Raw genomic sequence first — 15,345 nt, 5'->3', positions numbered from 1 at the left:
TCAGGACTGTAGGCAGAGTTTTATCTTCCTGCTCTAGGAGAGAAACCAAGAAGACACCTGCCCACAGGCCACCCCCAAGCAAAAGCATGTTCCTCATCATAGAGACAGACTGTTTGTGCTTTGGGGCGGCCAGTGGACTGGTCTTTCCTCGTTTTTTTCTGGCTTAGAGAAGGATGAAAAGACCCTGCCTACATTCTCACCCCGGAGCATGGGCATCTCGTAAGCTGACAACTTCAAACACTGATTACACAACAACCACAAACGGGTTACTTCACCCCAGGTATCATTTTAGTCAGTGTAACAACGCCAACCTGACAATGCCTGTAGTTTACTGAGCAAAATCCTACTGACAAGTTCACTTTAAGTGTTTTATTAATTTCTCTACTCTTTCTATGCTTAGTGGTCCACTGGGTGATCTTCATGATTGTCAGCTTTTCCTGCATACAGTAATGCATTGAAGTCTATCATTAAGTGGAACTGCCTAAGAGCAGTATGAGGCCTTTTTTTAGTGAGACAACTTAAAGTTTCTTAAAGGGGTTATCCACTACTTGGACAACCCTTCTCAATCCATATGTTTTTCCACAGTAAAATAACGACATCTATACTCCCCTCAGGTGCGCACACTGTTTAAGCGCTGTTAGCAATGGCTCTCCTGGAGCTCGTGTGACATTCTTATGTCATGCATACCTGTGGCCAATCAGCGCTGGCCTCACTTTCCCTTTCTTCTGACAAATCAGACATCAGGCAGAAGTGAGCACTGCGGCTGCTCTCTCATTACCTCCAGATTATGGTTATGTTTAATGGAGGGGAGCGTGAAACCAACAAGCCCTGTGAGAGCCAGTGCTGACACTACTGCAATTTAACTGCAGGCTAGTATGTGTGTGTTTATTTTACGGAGGGAAAACAAAGGGATTAAGAAAGGGTTGTCCGAATAATGGATACGCCCTTTAAGCCCCATTGTAGGCTACATATACATTAGTGTTTTATTTAATATAAATTTACATATAATGTAGAAAATATAGAAAAAAATGCCATTTTTCTGCATTCCCAAATAATCAAAAGTATGGTTATACCTTTAGGGTATTTGCAGCAAATATTTCTGCACTAAAAATGCATCTCTTGTGATGCAATGAAGGCCTGACTTGGAGGGGGGGGCTCTTATTCAGGCAGTGAGCAGAGAAAAGTTAAAGAACAGACAGTTTGGGCAATCCTTAGATTGTTCCTGAGTATAAGGGTTCAGGACACGGAATAACTTTTTTCCTCAAGTGGAGAAAGAGCTCAACGTCTTGAGATGAAGGTTGCTCAAGATGCTTACAACTCACATTGTATTAGAATTAGCTAAAGTTAAGAGATCATTCCAAAAACAATTTTACTTTGATGAAGGCAAAAAAGCAGGACATGTTCTAGCATTAATAGCAAACGCACAGAGGGGGGCAACATATATTGCGGCACTGAGGGATGAGACTGGGGAGACGATGTATGAAACCTCACAAATTTTAAAACAATATAAAACGTTCTATGAATCCCTGTATACAGCCAGAGCAACTGGGACGCAATCCCAGACGCAGGAGTTTGTGTGAGGAATAGGTCTCCCCTATTACCTAAATCCATGCAAGAAGCCATTATAGTAGTGATACCTAAACAAGGTAAGGATCCCATACAACCAGATTCGTATAGGCCCATGTCCCTTCTCAATACGGATGTAAAGATAATAGCTAAGGTTCTGGCCAATAGACTTACCAGGGTTATTTCTGCTATTGTTCATCAAGATAAGTCCGAGTTTATGCCAGGAAGGTCGATGGCAACTAACATAAGACGTCTGTATTTGAATCTGAAGATGCCAGTTGATAACTCGGGAGATAGTGTCATTTGCTTCTTAGATGCGGCCAAAGCTTTTGACTGCGTGGAGTGGAGATTCCTGTGGTCAGTTTTACAAGAATTTAAATTGGCGGCCGAATTTATAAATTCGATAAAAATCTTGTATACCAATCCTACAGCCAGGATAAGGGTGAATGGTTCCTTATCAGATGTACTGGAATTGGGAAGAGGTACTAGACAAGGTTGTCCCTTGTCACCTTTGCTTTTCGGATTGGTGGTTAAGCTCCTGGCGATTCTGCTATGGAAACATTCTGGCATAGAGGGGTTTAGAAGAGGGGGGTTGGAAGATAAAATTGCACTTTATGCGGATTACATTTTACTCTTTCCAGCTAATGCATCTAACTCTCTGCCGATAGCAATGGAGCTGATCCAGTCTTTTGGCACTTACTCTGGGGGCTGGTGATTAACTGGCCTAAATCGGTGCTGGTGCCTTTAGATGAGAGGTGGGGGTCAGGTTGTCAATCCATGTTGTTCTGGACTGCAACAGGTTCACTATGTAAATATTTGGGAGTGATGGTCTCACCTAGCCTGCTAGATTATGAAAAACTAAAATTTAGCCCCAATCCTCACTAAGTTTACAGTGGGGAGAGCCAATTTAATTAAAATGATATGGATGCCCCTCCGGCTGCTGTATCTGCTTCACAACTCACCAATATGGATCCCTTTTAGGTTCTGTCGGGCTATTGAAGGGGTGTTTAGATCTCTGGTTTGGAGGGGTGGAACGGTTTGTATTAAATTGGAAAATCTGCAGAGGCACAAATCAGAAGGAGGGAGTTAGTGGTTCCTAACCCGTGGGTCTATTTCTTGGCATCCGAAGCTCAATATTTTAGAGGATGGGAGGATACAGGTAAAAATTTGTTAAAGGATCTCTTACAGTGGGGGGGGGGGGGGGGGGAAGTAAATAGCCGATCTTTATATGAAGCACTAGAGGGTAACAAATTCAGATCTTACCAAAAAAGACTTCCCACATTATCGTTAATGCATGAAATATGGTGGAAAATAAGAGATCTGCAACAGATAGAGAGTTGTTCACAATTTACATCAACATGGGACACCCCATGGTTAGCTAATCTGAGAAGTTTGGTGGGTTTTGGGAAGTGGAGGGAGGTGGGCCGGGTATCCCAGCTGCTTTTAGATAATGTACTCAAATCTTATGCATAACTACAGGAGGAATTTGATCTCAATCCAAAGGACTATTATAAATACCTCCAGCTACGTCATGCGTTCAATGCAGACTTTATGGAGAGTGGCTTGAAAGTTTATGTACCAAATACTGTTATACAGTTAATTAGTAGATCAGATAGTTAATCTGGGATAATATTGCAGCTATATAGATCTTTATTAACATTAATGTTAAGCAAACACCCAATTCATAGTAAAGAGAGATGGAGGGCAGAGATCGGCCAAATAGAAGGTCAATGGATAGAGATATTGGAAAGGGTACCTCAAGTGTCTTTTAGTGAAGCGCATTGACTTCCTCAACTTTATCTAATACATAAGGTATATAGAACACCGGAGTTGATGTGTAAGATTGGGGCCAGAGCAGACGCATGCTGTCCTAGGTGTGGGGTGGAGCCCGCTACTCTATTTCATATGATGTGGTCATGTCCTAAACTGGAGGGATACTGGAGGAAAGTACTAGGATTAATTGGACGAGTGTTTAAGGTGGTATTAGAATCTGCGCCATTATTTTGTGTGCTGGGGTATGTGGAAGATCTACAGACAACAGAGACGGGTAAAATAACTATTGCACGAATGCTGTATTTAGCAAGGAAACTAATAGCGCAACACTGGTTGGATACTGAGAGCCCAAAATAAGGAATATATCAACAAAATTAGGCTAGTTTCACACTAGCGTTTATGAGCGCAGCGACGGCCTGCGCACGGCCGCCGCTAAGCCCCGCCCCTGCCGGTAGCTCCGCCCACCGGCGCATGACGCTGCATGCGCCCTGCGTCCCCTATCTTTATCACTGGGGGCGCAGGCCGTGCGCAGTATGCGTTTGGCGGCGCATGCGTCCTTTTGACGGTGCGCCGACCTGTGCCAAACGCAACCTGCTGCAGTTTGGTTGCGTCGGCGCACCGTCAAAAAGGCGCATGCGCCGCCAAACGCATACTGCGCACGGCCTGCGCCCCCTGTGATAAAGATAGGGGACGCAGGGCGCATGCAGCGTCATGCGCAGGTGGGCGGAGCTACCGGCGGGGGCGCGGCAGGGGCGGGGCTTAGCGGCGGCGGCCGTGCGCAGGCCGTCGCTGCGCTCATAAACGCTAGTGTGAAACTAGCCTAAACTGGCTTATAAGTTTGGAAAAAGGTGTGAACAAAAAAAAAAAAAAGAGGCAATATTAATAAATTTGAACAGCTTTGGGCTGCCTGGATTGATGAACCAGGGCTCCCGTCGAGGGAATTAGTGAGATATATATTGGGCTTGATTTAATAAAGAGGATTATGAGAGATATGATCCATGTTTATCCCATGAGTAATCATAATGATTGCAACTAGAAGCTCCAAAAGAGGTTTTCTTTCTAGGCATTTTTTTTTGTTTTGTAGAAAGGAAATTTTTTATTTTAAATTTAATTAGGTCTTTCCCGTTCCAGGTCCCTCCCCCCCTTTCCAGTTGTTCTTAATTTTCTGTGTTTACCTAAAGCGGGTAATATGTTCTTGTAAAAATTGTTGGAAAACTTCAAAAATGATACTGCAAAAAAAAAAAACATCTCTTGTTGTAAGGGAAAATGCTGCGTAAAATATACAGGGTTTTGACACATTTCTTTGCATACGTTTTTTTCCCCATTCTTTTGCGTAGGTGAAAAACATTGAAAAAACAGTAAAGGAACGAAAATGTTAGGGAGGTTTGAAACTGCTTCAAATCTGCAAGGAAAAAATAATGTGTGTATGAGAATTAAAAAAAAATCAGCAGTGTTTCGGTGCAGAACTTTCTGCGGAAAATACTTACGTATGCACATATGCTTATTCTTAACAGAGTTTGCTTGGTTTTGCTTTTAGTATTGATCTTGGGATCAATAGGCTGATAACCCGTTCATGCAGCATTACATTACAACACCCGATTCTTACACTATGGCTGGTCCGAACAACGAAAGCAATTGTTACCACCCGCCTTTCGTGTCTCCCCAGATAGTAAGCTTGCGAGCAGGGCCCTCATTCCGCTTGGTAACTTGCTTTGGTCTATGTGATTATTGTTATGCTGTAATGTCTATTGTCTGTAGAAGTCCTCTATGAAATGTAAAGTGTTGGCGCTATAGAAATAAAATTATTATTATGAATGACCTGGCAGCATGATTTTCCCAGTCAGTTTGATTGCGGCCATATCAAACTTGTATAGCTTTCATTTATTTGGGCTCATTCAGAAGTCAGTGATTTTTCATCAGTATCTGTATGCCAAAGCCACAAGTGCTTCCAAAACACAGGACAGGCGACAATCTTCAGTTATCGTTTTCCTCTGTATGTTCCACTCGTGGTTTTGGCTTACAAACACTGCTGAAAAATCACTGATGTCTGTACGAGCCCTTTAAGAGACTTAAAAAAAAAAAGAAAAAAATAATAATAATTTGGGTTTGTGTTGCCAATTTCAGAGACAAGTGACAGCTGTTTTTTCATCAATGAAACGGATGTTTTTATTGATACCATTTTAGGTACATACGAGGTATTGATATTTATGCTTTTATATGCACATTTGTAGGGAGACAACGTGACTTAAAAAAAAAAAAATTTGCATTTCAAGTTTATTTTTATCTTTCTGATGTTTACTGTGCGGATTATTTAGCCAATTTTACTGCTGTGACAATAAGACATTTTTTTTTTCATTCCTTTATTTAAATGGCTATTGATTAAAACTGATGTTTTGTTTGGTCTATATTTTTAACATCTGGGCTTCTACTGATAAACAGACCTTCAGCGGGCCCCCGGCTGCCGTGATAACCCATCAGTTTCTCATGATCACGTCTCAGTGGGCTGATGGGATAGTGTATACTGTCTGCAGCGGGGTACTGCACATCCACACCTATTCATTCATGTGTCGTAACCAGACCACAACTACTATTGAGTTGACTGTGCTATTCCACATGTCTGCTGCTGCCAGCACCGGAAGCAGCTGGTGTCACACTCCCGATCTGGTAATCATGACCTAACCTACAGATAGGTCATCAATAAAAAAATACCGGATAACCCATTTAAGTGTCCAAGATTTTCCTAAAGGAAAAGACATGCAGTATTACAATTTTGTTAGTCACCTTAGTCAGGACATCAGTTGGTTTCATGTCCTTGGCCCTCCTAGGCATGTCAGGGGTCATTTCTTCTTCTGAGTCAGAGTCTATGACTTGCCGCCTCTTTTGAGCCTCAGCCAACATTTCCCTAGGGATAACAATGTTATATCATAACACAGTTCTGAATGAACACACAGCCACACTAAATGTAGAGTCAAGTACCTAATCTGATTCTCATCTTCCTCCTCCTCTCGCTTCTTCATTTCTTCTTCTGTTTCTCTGTATACCCCTAGCATAGACTCGAAATCCACATTGGCCTGTCGCTGGTTCAGCTCCTTCAATTCTTGTAAATTCTCCAAGATATCCATTTCCATTTTAGAGTCCTTTGTCCTATTTTCAAGAACCTAAAAAACGTTGGTAAACCTTAACATGTTCTTGATGAAGGTTGACTGTCAATTTTTCACTGAATTAATTTCCCGAAATAGCTCCAACGTATTTCCCCATGTGTAGTATTGGGGTGTAATAATACAATGAGCCAATTTTGGGTTTTGACATCCCGTTTGTATGCTCCATTGTAGAAGCAAATGGAATTTATGATTAAAACAGATCAGCTGTATACATTATGTAAAGGGAAGCAGAAGGGCCTCAATGATTATTATGGAGCCTGTCTTGATTTCTGAAATGTGTCAGATATTAGTATGGAAAAGTTAGGCACACATGCAGGTAGCAATAATGGAAGCCAAGAAGGTTTTCTGAATCTCTCCATCAGTTATTTCTCTCCTCTTTATTACACTGGTCAACAGCATTTTTGGTGCCAAAGATATTTCATCGAATTTAGGGTATTTTTGGGGTGCTGATTCTGAATATGTCATCAGTTTTGCCAGATTGGCTCAAGTTTTTGAGATTTTTGGTATCTTATTTATAGCACTTGTTGGTAAATGCGACGCATCATCTCATTAATTTCTTTGGATTAGTACTTGAACTGAGCAGTTCTCAATATAGTTTTGTGTTAATTAGTGTTCTAAAAGTTTGTTCATAGCTTGATTTTTGCACTAACTTTATGTTGTTGTCTGTTTTCCAGTGAAAAGCATGAACTCATCATGAAGAAGTTGTCTTAACGATCCAGACTCATTCTGTTACATTTGTGGTGAATATACACTGCCAAAACATAGAAGAAACATAACAGACTTCGTAAAAAAAGTGTATTTTGCCTATTTTGGGGTTATGCTTGGGGACCAAGACAAGTTTTGGGCACCACACATAGTGTGCAAAGCATGTATCGAATTATTACGAAAATGGAGCAAAGGACAAAGAAAAAGCTTCAAATTTGGTGTTCCAATGGTGTGGAGAGAGCCAAAAAATCATCATGATGACTGTTATTTATGGTAAACACAGGTACAGGCACATCTTCACAATGAGGGACAGGCCTTCTTGCAGATTCCATGTTACTCCCATTTTCGTTTCTTATGCTTATTGAATCCTTGCACTTGCACTGCACAGAAATAACAGTCATCATGATGATTTTTTGGCTCTCTCCACACCATTGGAACACCAAATTTGAAGCTTTTTCTTTGTCCTTTGCTCCATTTTCGTAATAATTCGATACATGCTTTGCACACTATGTGTGGTGCCCAAAACTTGTCTTGGTCCCCAAGCATAACCCCAAAATAGGCAAAATACACTTTTTTTACGAAGTGTGTTATGTTTCTTCTATGTTTTGGCAGTGTATATTCACCACAAATGTAACAGAATGAGTCTGGATCGTTAAGACAACTTCTTCATGATGAGTTCATGCTTTTCACTGGAAAACAGACAACAACATAAAGTTAGTGCAAAAATCAAGCTATGAACAAACTTTTAGAACACTAATTAACACAAAACTATATTGAGAACTGCTCAGTTCAAGTACTAATCCAAAGAAATTAATGAGATGATGCGTCGCATTTACCAACAAGTGCTATAAATAAGATACCAAAAATCTCAAAAACTTGAGCCAATCTGGCAAAACTGATGACATATTCAGAATCAGCACCCCAAAAATACCCCAAATTCATTAAAATATTTTGGACACCAGAAAAAAAAATTTTTTTCGTTGACCTCGTGAATCAGCTAAAGTAATCACCACATTTGTCTGACTATAAGACACACTTTTTAGCAAGAGAAGTGCTCACAAAGCGTATGTCTGGATCACATAATAGAAAACTATGCAGTGGCCCAAAACTTATCTCCTTGGCAGGTGCAGGCAGGAGGGGTAGCCGGACTTGCACAACGATAAGGCTGAACAAGACCTGGAAAGTCCTCACCGTGCTGCTGGTCCTGAAACAGGCCATCCCTGAACACTGAAGTTGAAAGACCTTCCAGGATACACTAGGCACATGACTAGTAACATGTCTTGAGGCAATTACAAAGTATGGGGAATAAAGAAGACGATACACCTGGTACTAAACATGATTACAATGAATGTAAGCTGCCTATAGCAGAGAGGTGTATGTATATATGCTGCAGAGCATTGCGCATCTACATGGGTAAGCAGCATAGTACCGTGTGTAAATTTACTATAATGAGCAGCGCCGTTTGTGCTAGACAGTGGTGTATATACACGCTGTCTGTGCAGCAGGGCTTATTGTGCCTACTGTGAATGCAGCAGTGCTGTTTGTGCTGGAGAGTGGTGTGTATACAGTGGGGAAAAAAGTATTTAGTCAGCCACCAATTGTGCAAGTTATCCCACTTAAGATGAGAGAGGCCTGTAAGTGACATCATAGGTAGACCACAACTATGAGAGTCAAAATGAGAAAACAAATCCAGAAAACAGGAATTTTTGTGGTACTCACCGTAAAATCATTTTCTCCAAGACGCTCATTGGGGGACACAGTACTGTGGGTTTATGCTACTGCCGCCAGGAGGCTGACACTAAGTGGATGAAAAAAACGTTAGCTTCTCCTCCGCCGTATACACCCTCGCCCCGATTGCGGGCAAAAACCAGTTTGGTGCAAAAGCAGTAGGAGATCAAAAATTAGACAAAATCAGCCTTAATGCACGTAACAACATGTCTAGAAAACCCACCTACTATCAAAAATGCATGTTAGTAAACATAGCAAAAAAGGAGTCAATTGGCTAACAGGGTGGGTGCTGTATCCCCAAATAAGCGTCTCGGAGAAAAGGATTTTACGATGAGTACCACAAAAATCCCTGTTTCTCCTTCGCCTCATTGGGGACACAGGACTGTGGAACGTCCTAAAGCAGTCCCTGGGCTGGAAGTCGACTCACCAGTCCAAGCTACAAGCACCTCCTGTCTAAAAGTGCGCCACTGCTGCTTGGAGAATCCTTCTACCAAGGCTCGTGTCCGCTGAAGCCTGAGTATGGATATTACAGTGCTTGGAGAATGTGTGCAGACTGGACCAGGTTGCCGCCTTGCAAACCTCTTTCGCCGATGCCTGGTGCCAAAGAGCCCAAGAGGCGCCCACCGCCGGAGTAGAGTGTGCTCTGATCCCCGCTGGAACCGGTGCGCCTCTGATGCAGTAAGACTCCTGAATAGTCAAACGAATCCACCTGGCTATGATCGATCTTGAGGCAGCGAGTCCCTTCCTGAAAACCTCGGGGAGCACGAACAGCGTGTCTGACTGACGAAAGGGTGCCATCCGTGACAACGTATGAAGAGCCTTTTCCACACGGTGTACCGATGCTGGACAAAAAGAGGGCAAGACAATATCCTCATTAATGTGAAACGTGGAAACGACCTTTGGAGGAGGAGCTGGTCTGAGAACCAGCTTATCCTTGTGGAAAATCAGAAACGGGTCTCGACAGGATAAAGCTGCCAGCACCGAGACTCGCCTGATTGATGTTATAGCTATGAGGAACACTACCTTCCAGGAAAGGTATGACAAAGACATCCTGTAGCGGTTCAAATGGAGCTTCCTGCAGAAGGATAAGAACCAGGTTCAGGTCCCAGGCGTCCAGAGGGGCCCTATAGGGATGAACCAAGTGGGAGACCCCCTGTACGATGATCTTTACCTGCAGATTGGTAGCAATCCTGCGCTGGAACAGGACAGATAATGTCGATATCTGACTCCTGAGGGAACTAAGGGCTAAACCTGAGTCTAGGCCAGACTGGAGAGAGGCTAAAATGTTGGGAATAGAGAAACTCAGTGGACAACAACCGCGGTCCCTACACCATGTGAAGAAAATCTTCCAGGTGTGGTGGTAAATAAGTGCTGAGGCGGGCTTCCGGCCGCTAACCATTGTAGCTACAACATTGCAACCGAACCCAGCCTGGGGCAGGATCCAAGACTCAATGGCCAAGCCGTCAAACACAGGGCCCCTGAGTTCGGGTGGTAGATCGGGCCCTGGGAAAGCAGGTCTGGGCGCTCTGGCAGCACTCAGGGGACGTCGGCGAGTAGCTGTATTAAGTCTGCGTACCACGTTCAACGAGGCCAATCTGGGGTAAGCAGAATTACTGGAACCCCTCTGCCTTGACCTTCCTGATGACCCTCGGACGTAGCGGCAATGGGGGAAATAGGTACGGGAGGCGAAACCGGTTCCATGGCAGAACTAACGCATCCACGGTGATCGCTTGCGGGTTCCGGGACCAAGCGACAAACGTAGGCACCTTGGCGTTCACTCTGGAGGCCATCAGGTCTACATCCGGAAGACCTCGGGGTGCAGTGACCATTCTCCGGACGCAAGACTCTGCCGGCTGAGGAAGTCTGCCGCTCAGTTCTCTATGCCCGGGATGTGGACCGTCGAGATCACAGAGTGGTTTCTCTCGGCCCAGCGGAGAACGTGCCCCACCTTGTGCATGGCTGCCTTGCTGTAGGAACCCCCTGATAAATTATGTAAGCCAAGGCCGTGGCATTGTGCGATTGGATCCGGACGGGGCGGCCACAGGTCGCCCTCTGGTCCTGGGCACCTGTGCACCACTCGGTAAGCTGCCCCTGTTCACAATTCATGTGTTTCACATGACGTTATTTATACTATTTATGGTTACAGCTTACCGCCATTGCTATAACTACCTTTTTTCACCCTGGCATATCCACCCCTAGGTATTATTCTTAAGCCTATTATGGCCTCATTACTAATTGATATGGGCATTCAGGTGTGCCATTGTTGATATTTGTGCAGTTTATATGCGGATTCTGCTATGGATATTGGTGCATTTGGCCCTTTTATTTCCCCTTCCCAGTCAGTCGTGATTTTTGTGTCTATTTTCACTGCAACTTTGCTATTTCTAAAAATTATCTGTGCCTTTGATAATAAAGATTGTATTTTTTTTATATACTGTTTGGATCCATTACTCCCATTTTTTCTCCTTTTTCAACTGTTGGTGGTATGTTGGCCCATTCCACCATGCAGATCTCGTCTAGAGCAGTGATGTTTTGGGCCTGTCGCTGGGCAACACGGACTTTCAAATCCCTCCAAAGGTTTTCTATGGGGCTGAGATGTGGAGACTGGCTCGTCCACTCCAGGACCTTCATATGCTTCTTTCGAAGCCACTCCTTTGTTGCCCTGGCAGTGTGCTTGGGATCATTATCAGGCTGAAAGACCCATCCATGTTTCTTCTTCAATGTCCTTTGCACTTAAGATCTCATGATACATGGCCCCATTCATTCTTTCATGTAGACGGATCAGTCGTTCTGGTCCCTTTGCAGAGAAACAGAGTCAAAGCATGATGCTGCCACCCCCCATGCTTCACACTAGGTATGGTGTTCTTTGGATGCAACTCAGCATTCTGTCTCCTCCAAACATAATGAGTTTTGTTTCTACCAAACAGTTCTACTTTGGTTTCCTCAGACCATATGACATTCTCCCAAAACTCCTATGGATAATCCAAATGCTCTCTAGCAAACTTCAGACAGGCCAGGACAAGTACTGGCTTAAGCAGCAGGGGGACATGTCTGGCACTGCAGGATCTGAGTCCCTGACAGCATAGTGTGTTACCGATGGTAGCATTTCTTAGTGGTCCCAGCTCTATGCAGGTCATTCACTAGGTCCCCCCCCGTGTGGTTCTGGGATTTTTGCTCACCGTTCTTGTGATCATTTTGACCCCACAGGGTGAGATCTTGTGTGGAGTCCCAGATCGAGGGCGATTATCAGTGATTTTGTATGTCTTCTATTTTCTTATTATTGCTCCCACAGTTGATTTCATCACACCAAGCTGCTTGCCTATTGCAGATTCAGTCTTCCCAGCCTGGTGAAGGGCTACAATTTTGTTTCTGATGTCCATCGACAGCTCTTTGGTCTTCACCGTAGTAAGAGTTTGAGGTTGTGGACAGATGTCTTTTATACTGATAAGTTCAAACAGGTGCCATTACTACAGGTAATGAGTGGAGGACAGAGGAGCCTCTTAAGTTACAGATATGTGAGAGCCAGATATCTTGCATGTTTTTAGGTGACCAAATACTTATTTTCCACCATAATTTGAAAAATAAATTTTGCCAAATCAGACAGGGTGATTTTCTGGATTTGTTTTCTCATTTTGGCTCTCATAGTTGTGGTCTACCTATGATGTCAATTACAGGCCTCTCAAATCTTTTTAAGTGGGAGAACTTGCACAATTGGTGACTGATTAAATACTTTTTCCCCCACTGTATATATACTGTCTGTGCAGCAGGGCTTATTGTGCCTACTATGCATGCAGCAGTGCCGTTTGTGCTGGAGAGTGGTGTATATATACTCTTCGTACAGCAGGGCTTATTGTGCCTACTGTGCATGCAGCAGTGCCGTTTGTTCTGGAGAGTGGTGTATATATACTGTTCGTACAGCAGGGCTTATTGTGCCTACTGTACATGCAGCAGTGCCGTTTGTGCTGGAGAGTGGTGTATATATACTGTTCGTACAGCAGGGCTTATTGTGCCTACTGTGCATGCAGCAGTGCCGTTTGTGCTGGAGAGTGGTGTATATATACTGTTCGTACAGCAGGGCTTATTGTGCATACTGTGCATGCAGCAGTGCCGTTTGTGCTGGAGAGTGGTGTATATATACTGTTCGTACAGCAGGGCTCATTGTGCCTACTGTGCATGCAGTACTGCCGTTTGTGCTGGAGAGTGGTGTATACATACTGTTCGTACAGCAGGGCTTATTGTGCCTTCTGTGCATGCAGCAGTGCCGTTTGTGCTGGAGAGTGATGTATATATACACTGTTCGTACAGCAGGGCTTATTGTGCCTTCTGTGCATGCAGCAGTGCCGTTTGTGCTGGAGAGTGGTGTATATATACTGTTCGTACAGCAGGGCTTATTGTGCCTACTGTGCATGCAGCAGTGCCGTTTGTGCTGGAGAGTGGTGTATATATACTGTTCGTACAGCAGGGCTTATTGTGCCTACTGTGCATGCAGCAGTGTCGTTTGTTCTGGAGAGTGGTGTATATATACTGTTCGTACAGCAGGGCTTATTGTGCCTACTGTGCATGCAGCAGTGCCATTTGTTCTGGAGAGTGGTGTATATATACTGTTCGTACAGCAGGGCTTATTGTGCATACTGTGCATGCAGTACTGCCGTTTGTGCTGGAGAGTGGTGTATATATACTGTTCGTACAGCAGGGCTTATTGTGCCTACTGTACATGCAGCAGTGCCGTTTGTGCTGGAGAGTGGTGTATATATACGGTTCGTACAGCAGGGCTTATTGTGCCTACTGTACATGCAGCAGTGCCGTTTGTGCAGGAGAGTGGTGTGTATATATACGTCTGTGCAGCAGAGCTTACTATGCCTACTGTGCATGCAGCAGTGCCATTTGTGATGGAGAGTGGTGTGTATAATATATATATATATATATATATACACACACACACATACATATATGTACACACATACATATATATGTGAATATATATGTATGCGCACACACACACACACACACACACTATGTGCAGCAGAGATTATTGTGCATGCAGCAGTGCCGTTTGTGCTGGAGAGTGGTGTATATATACTGTTCATTCAGCAGAGCTTATTGTGCCTACTGTGCATGCAGTACTGCCGTTTGTGCTGGAGAGTGGTGTATACATACTGTTCGTACAGCAGGGCTTATTGTGCCTTCTGTGCATGCAGCAGTGTTGTTTGTGCTGGAGAGTGGTGTATATATACTGTTCGTACAGCAGGGCTTATTGTGCCTACTGTGCATGCAGCAGTGCCGTTTGTGCTGGAGAGTGGTGTATATATACTGTTCGTACAGCAGGGCTTATTGTGCCTACTGTGCATGCAGCAGTGCCGTTTGTTCTGGAGAGTGGTGTATATATACTGTTCATTCAGCAGAGCTTATTGTGCCTACTGTGCATGCAGTACTGCCGTTTGTGCTGGAGAGTGGTGTATACATACTGTTCGTACAGCAGGGCTTATTGTGCCTTCTGTGCATGCAGCAGTGCCGTTTGTGCTGGAGAGTGATGTATATATACACTGTTCGTACAGCAGGGCTTATTGTGCCTTCTGTGCATGCAGCAGTGCCGTTTGTGCTGGAGAGTGATGTATATATACACTGTTCGTACAGCAGGGCTTATTGTGCCTACTGTACATGCAGCAGTGCCGTTTGTGCTGGAGAGTGGTGTATATATACTGTTCGTACAGCAGGGCTTATTGTGCCTACTGTGCATGCAGCAGTGCCGTTTGTGCTGGAGAGTGGTGTATATATACTGTTCGTACAGCAGGGCTTATTGTGCCTACTGTGCATGCAGCAGTGCCGTTTGTGCTGGAGAGTGGTGTATATATACTGTTCGTAAAGCAGGGCTTATTGTGCCTACTGTGCATGCAGCAGTGTCGTTTGTTCTGGAGAGTGGTGTGTATATATACTGTTCGTACAGCAGGGCTTATTGTGCCTACTGTGCATGCAGCAGTGCCATTTGTTCTGGAGAGTGGTGTATATATACTGTTCGTACAGCAGGGCTTATTGTGCATACTGTGCATGCAGTACTGCCGTTTGTGCTGGAGAGTGGTGTATATATACTGTTCGTACAGCAGGGCTTATTGTGCCTACTGTACATGCAGCAGTGCCGTTTGTGCTGGAGAGTGGTGTATATATACTGTTCGTACAGCAGGGCTTATTGTGCCTACTGTGCATGCAGCAGTGCCGTTTGTGCTGGAGAGTGGTGTATATATACTGTTCGTACAGCAGGGCTTATTGTGCCTACTGTGCATGCAGCAGTGCCGTTTGTGCTGGAGAGTGGTGCATATATACTGTTCGTACAGCAGGGCTTATTGTGCCTACTGTGCATGCAGCAGTGCCGTTTGTGCTGGAGAGTGGTGTATATATACTGTTCGTACAGCAGGGC

General features: G+C 44.1%; 1 protein-coding gene across 2 annotated transcripts in view; it reads right to left on the bottom strand.

The window, feature by feature from the left end:
- The window catches only part of YJU2 (YJU2 splicing factor homolog), a 62,476-nt gene that overhangs the window by 21,079 nt on the left and 26,052 nt on the right, over nt 1-15,345 (bottom strand). For both annotated transcript variants that reach the window (XM_073544531.1, XM_073544540.1), the window contains exons 5-6: nt 6,316-6,497; nt 6,121-6,241 (exon numbers count right to left, since the gene is read on the bottom strand). In XM_073544531.1, coding sequence (XP_073400632.1) covers nt 6,121-6,241; nt 6,316-6,497 — 303 coding nt within the window. The remainder of the gene's footprint in view (nt 1-6,120; nt 6,242-6,315; nt 6,498-15,345) is intronic.

The sequence above is a fragment of the Dendrobates tinctorius genome, unplaced genomic scaffold, assembly GCF_039654945.1.
Source record: "Dendrobates tinctorius isolate UK_male_01 unplaced genomic scaffold, ASM3965494v1 ptg000011l, whole genome shotgun sequence".
Classification (NCBI taxonomy): domain Eukaryota; kingdom Metazoa; phylum Chordata; class Amphibia; order Anura; family Dendrobatidae; genus Dendrobates; species Dendrobates tinctorius.
The sequence above is the reverse complement of the archived record's forward strand: the minus strand, read 5'-3'. Positions and strand labels throughout refer to the sequence as shown.